At 48.3% G+C, this 6,000-nt stretch overlaps 1 protein-coding gene across 6 annotated transcripts in view; it reads right to left on the reverse strand.

Moving 5' to 3' along the window:
• Window positions 1-2,468, reverse strand: part of LOC149873551 (uncharacterized) — a 103,270-nt gene extending 100,802 nt beyond the window's left edge. For 3 of the 6 annotated variants that reach the window (XR_016442306.1, XR_016442304.1, XM_090046906.1), the window contains exon 1: window positions 1,877-2,463. Coding sequence is in view for 4 of the 6 variants with exons in the window: in XM_090046906.1 (XP_089903032.1) it covers window positions 1,877-1,981 (105 nt within the window). In the remaining 2 variants the exon portion in view is untranslated. Of the gene's footprint in view, window positions 1-1,876 lie in introns of all 6 variants that reach the window. The other 3 variants (XM_090046941.1, XM_090046931.1, XM_090046921.1) reach the window with 3 other exon arrangements.
• Window positions 2,469-6,000: the final 3,532 nt, after the last annotated feature.

The raw sequence follows: 6,000 nt of genomic DNA on the forward strand, positions 1-6,000 counted from the left end.
TGGGGCCAGAAGCTCTGTGGATGTGCAACAAACTGGGCACAACTGTCATCCCTGTGTCATGTGCAACACAGGAACAGCTCCTTCCATGTGTCCTTTCTGTAACTTTCCCTCCAAGCCCACTCGAGCTAAGAGATCTGGCTGGACACACAAAGGACAGTACAGTATGCTGCCCCATGAAGCAGCTGAGAACTCTGGGCTGAAGCAACTTCCCCCTCCTTGGGGTGCTGAGCATCCTCATTGTTCCCCTGTGACCTACAAGGGATATTTGAACCCACAGTTTGGAAAATCTGGCTTTCTGCCCAGGCATATTTGTGCCAGTCATTGTAGCAGAAACCACACCAGGTTGCAATGGCACCTTCAAAGGCCTGTGCATCAGGCTTTGAAGACACCTTGCAAATTGAAGGCTGGGTTTTCAACAGGACAGCAAAAATGCAGCCCACCTGTTTGCACAGCAAAAGTTGGCACTAGCATGAATAAAATGGCTGCTGACACATGCAGACACATACAAGCACACTTGTTTCTCTGTGTGAACAAGACTCCTAAAAGCTTTATGGGCCCTCATGGGAGACAGGTTCTGAATGTCTAATTTGTAGCCCCCAGAGACCTTCCAGTTTCTGAATGAGAAACAGGGTGTAAAAACAAGAGGTAGTTACAACCAAAAAGGCCTGGAGAAAAAGCTCTAGCAAGAGCTTCCCCCCACCACTCAGTGCCCTTGCACAGAGCCTGTCCTGCAGTGGATCAATCTATCACAACTCCACAGTAATGCCCTGCTTGTGTCCCAACAAACTCCCCTTCTAAGGGCTGTTGTACCCCCTCCTTCCTTAAAAGCAACAGAATCTGCAAGCAAAGAAGAAAGAGATGCATGGAGCACAAAGCACCCTGAAAAAAATCCCAGACCATTTCTTATAAAGTTACAACCCACTTAACCAGAGCTATGATACAGAAGCACAAATGCATACAAAAGGCTGCACTGTAAGCCAGTGCAAAGGCAACCCCAGTTCCCAGAGTCAGCAGTAAGGCCTACAACTTCTCACAGCACCCTTCTTTGCTTTCAAACCAGGCTCTACCCACAATGACACCAGTGTGCATCAAGGGTGATCCCATTGATTCCAAAGGGGTTCCTCCAGATTTACACTGATTTCACCAAATCAGAATCTGGCCCTTTTTGTATTCATCCCACCACCGTTCCATGTTTTTGCAAGTGGTCAATAAATTCCTCCTTGCATTTTGCAGGAAAGGGCTTAGATATCTATTGTCCTTAGCTTGCTGTCCCTAGTTTCCCTTACAAAATGAAAGAAGCAAAGCAGAAAGGCTGAAAAAGGAACTGATCAGCAAAGTGTGCCAAGCTGCAAACTTTTTATCTGGTTAAGGCCTTCAAAGCCGGGGCAGAGAGAAATGAAACAGTACTCAAAAGAAAGGTCTTTCCACCTGGCTTAGATCTTTAGTCATTACTTGGTGATTAGATATAGATAAACAGCAATATAAATAGATATATAGCACTATAAATATACATGTGCACATGTGCACACACATACTTATCCCATCCTACAAAGTAACTATCCCAGCATGAAAATATGCACCACTTAAAACTACTTTATACTACTACTAGATTGAAAAGCTAGTATGATTCTTCCTCCATTCTCCGCCACCCCCACACTTCTCTAGTACAAGCCGTATTGGCAAAGGTAGCCCTATGTTCAAAGTAACAGGCTAAAAACATTCATATAGTACAGGCCAGTGCCTACCATGACTCACTCTGAGCTGGGCAAGAGGAAACTGACCCAGAGTATTGAATGTTGAAAGTGAATAGCTTTTATTACCCCTATTATCAATTAACTATAGGGTGTCAAATAAAAGTGCCCAGAGTTTCTCTTACCTTGAGCTGGAAAGGCTGAATCTCATTCAAACTCTGGTTCCTGAGCTTTTTAGTGAGGATCTTCAGCATGGTATTAATCCCAGGAGCCAAGAAAGGGTTAAGCATACACACAGGCACACATCTACAGCTGCTGCTAGGCTTGGAGGAACTCAGAAGAGCTCACATGCAGCACCTCCAGGTACACAGAACTCCTAAAAGGAGCAAATCTGCAGCTCTCCTGATTCCAGCTCTGTCCCTGCTTCCCTCCCCCCCCCCCCACACTCCTTAAAATATATATCTATGTAACTCCCTTTTCAATGGGAAAAGGAAAAAGGAAAATTAAACTCCCCTTGCTTTTTCAGGCTTCAGAAGGAGTGAAGGTACCAGCTGGCAAGGTCCTGCCAGGGACAGGAGACATTTGGTGCAATATGTGTTTATTAAGAGATGGAACAGATCTTCAGCAGAGGCCCTGGGCTCTGCTCATGATAATGGTCTAAAATGCCATCTCTTTCTCCCCCTGATGCCTGCTGCTCCAAACAGGCATCTCTCGCCTCTCTCTTTCTCTGTCGCACCCCCCCTTTCCCTCTTCCCCCCCTCATCCACGCTCCCTCTCACACACACTAGCTCTCTGTTTCTCCCTCTGTCTTCCAGCAATGTGAAACTTGTAACAAACAGAACACCCAGCCAAGGCTCCCATTGGCCAGTCAAGGAGGACTGTGTCAATTTCAGTGGGCAGGGCTTCCATTTAAAGGGAAACCGAAGGGGGCACAGAGCCACCCTTCCTCCCCACAAGCCACTGAGAGGATCCTGGAGTGGCAAGATAACAGGTTCCCCATGTCCACCCCCTCCCACGATAAGCCTTTGAAGGGGGATGTCTGCATATGGGTATTTCAGGAGAGCTCATTCCCTGCAGCAGAAGGAACTGTTTCTATAGCTAGGGAAAATTAGAAACAGAAGCATCAAGGTGGTTTTCTGCTAGCACTGTCCCTACTCTTCTCTCTCATATCCAGTCTGATCCTGCTGTACAGTATCACACTGCTGCCTGTGATGCTTTATAGCAGCAAGCAACACACGTGGTAGGGCCTGAAATCCAGGAAACCCATCAGCTCTCCAAGCCCCCCTCCCCCTGGCACACAGAAAATGCTTGGATTTCCTTTTATTTTACTTTCAGGAGCAGCAGGCCCTTGTTCTGGAAAGAGAAAGACTGGAGCTTCTAGGAAGGCTGAGCAGGCAGGATCGTGTGAGCCCAGCCACCAGGATACTGGAAGGCAGAGCTCATGAAGGAGTCCCTCTCTGAGTCTGAAGGCTGGAATGGCTCTAGGGTTGCTAATGGGATTTAGAGCCTTTCTCTGCCAGGCTGTTGGCTTGAATTAGCCCATACTGGAAGTGCCTGGAAGTCCATATTATCTAGCAGGCAGTGGGGGAGAGGGGAAAGGGACTCTGTCCGGTAGACAGACGTATCTGGCATTATATGGAACATTTGTTAGCAGTCTGCCCACACAGGAGAAGGATCCATCACATGAAGCAACCATCTCACCCTCTGGCCCAGGACTGAAAGATTTCATAGCCCCTTGCCAACCCCTTGACTCATCCAGTTGACCTTGTGCCACATGGACAGCCTAGCAGCAGAAGTCTTCTTTCCCCAGAGCAGGTACAGCAGGAGCAGTGACAAGACTTACTTACCTAATCCCCCTTCCCAGGGTAAGAGGGTTGTCCAGCATCCATAACCCATTCTCCTGGATCTCAGTAGCATAACTAACGGTGGGTGAGTGGGGCAGCAGCCTCAGGCATGAACTTAGGAAGGGCGTCACACTTGCCCCCCACCACAGCAGAGTTGGCACCATAGCAGCAAAGGCAGCTCCACAGAATTGCTCTCTCAGCAGCTGCTGGGTACACAGACACCACACTGCTGCTGTCAGAGCAACAGCCTGGGCAGTCAGATTATGCTTCGGCCACAGCAGCAGGACGAGCAGCAGCAGCCGAGGACTGGTATTGAGTCCCTCATGTAGGGAACACCCCTGTGCCCTGCCCACCGCACTCTCAGAACTGCCCTGGTTTTTCAGTGCTCGGTGACAACTCCCCCCTACCTGCCGCTCTCCCGCAGGGTTTTCCCATGCACAAACCCTGTTCATTATGCCTCTGCTGGACCCCACTTGTGGTCTTGCCCACAGAGGTGTTAACAGTAGTATGACAGGGGTATTTTTGCCAGCTGGAGCTCATGGGAAACCCCCCATACATTTCACACAAGCTACCATATGGCCATCTGTAATGATGACACAGGATTTTCCATAAGTACCAGCATACTCTGGCTTTAAACCATCAAGTTCTAGGTGAAAGGCCCTATTGCCTATTACCAACCCCTTGAACCAATCAGGCTTTTCACCCCCACCTCCTTCTGGGAAAAGTTTTGAAATGCAGAGAAGGTCTCAGCCAGCGTAAGAATCGCAAGGAAGCCCTGTGCAGTTAAAATATCAATCCTCTGTTCTCAGCCAACACGCCTGTAACAAGATAAGGAAAGAGAACTGATAAACTGCTGACTGTGGAAAAGTGAAAGGACATCTTAGTTTCACAGGAAAGGGACTGAGTTCAGCTCTACTTAGCAAAGGATCTTTCTTAAAGGGACACCATAGTTGCCATAGCTGCATCACAAAACCTTTTCTTCTTCCAGTGGAGCACCCTGACATGGTGCTGGATGCAGAGGACTTCAACAACTGCATCTAGTGCACTGCATGCAAGAAGTACTCTGCTTATATCACACTCCACAGGCCTGATTCATTCTCAAATATATCTCCAGTAGAGAAACTCCAAATTTACACCAGGTACATCTACACATGCACTTTAATGGATATTAACCTATTTTAATGCATGTTAAAGCATCATAAGAAAGTGTTCTTTAACTAATGTGCATTAGAATAGGCCGACGCACATGTTTCTAGTACCTCACAATGGAGGTACTAAATTTAATGTGCATTACCTAAAATGCATTAATTGAACGTGTAGATGTGCCCAGTGAAATCAGAATCAGGGGCCAGCTCCTCACTGCCAAACTTCAGTACAGGCACAGGCAAAGGGAAAGCCCTAAAGCCCCATGAGCTACATGCAGCCCATGGGCCATATGTTGCTGACCTCTGGTCTAGGGTTAAAAAGATCAGAAATCAGAATCAGGGTCCAGAACTACACTTTAGCAAATCCTGGTAAAGGCATGGGCACGTCCTCCCTCCTCCACCCCCACCCCACTTCTGATCACACAGCAGGAGCAGCAACTGAGAACTTTTTTAAGTCCCCAAAGAAGGTAAGAATTCCCTCCCTCCATTCCCCTCTGTGCTCAGAGGCATGTCCCCTTTCAGGAACACCCACTCCCATTTCCCTCTCCCCTACTTGCCACTGCCACTAGCCCCGCTATCCTAAAAATAAGGGAGACTCCTGTTTTACTCCAGCCAGACTGAATGGTGGCTGGACTCAGCCCAGGACAGTGGTGGCAGGCAGGTGTTCCCTGCCAGCCTTGGAGCAAGCGGGGGGAGGATGAAGGAGAAGCCACCCACCCACCACTGTCTTGGGCTGAGCCCAGCACCCACTCAGCCCAGCTGAAGCACCTCTCAGCCCTAGGGTAGTGGGGAGCAGCAGTGGCAGGTAGGGGAAGGAGGCAAGGGGAGGGGAGGCAACATGTCTCTGAGCAGGGAGGGAAAGGGAAGAATTCTTACCTCATTTGGGGCTTTAAAAAATCCCCAGCTGCTGCCCCACAGTAAAGTCTGCCCATCCTGGTTAGTGGCTAAAACTCTTGCAATACCGTTTGCTGCTCCCACACACCCCTTTGTAAAATCCTGGATCTATTTCTGTGTCTAAGTCAGTGGCTCTCAACTTTTTTAAACTTGAAGCACCCCACAATAGCCTCAAGGCAACTTGCAGAAAATGCCACCTCTTAGCTTGCACTCTTTTTTTTTTTTGGCTCCAGAAAAATAATAGAGCAATTCATCTGTTGGAAAGAACTCAGAAAGACCACAACAGGGCAGGATGTTTTTAACGCTCTGGACTCCATTCACATATCTTGTGAATCATGTTTGCACACCTCACAGTGCTGACATTGTGTGGTACCTGGCAGCCTCCTTGAAGGACGTCATAGCATCCTGGCTGGGAATCACTGGCTT

The sequence above is a fragment of the Crocodylus siamensis genome, chromosome 1 (genome assembly GCF_052110815.1).
Source record: "Crocodylus siamensis isolate JL-2025a chromosome 1, ASM5211081v1, whole genome shotgun sequence".
In the NCBI taxonomy this organism is placed as follows: Eukaryota; Metazoa; Chordata; order Crocodylia; family Crocodylidae; genus Crocodylus; species Crocodylus siamensis.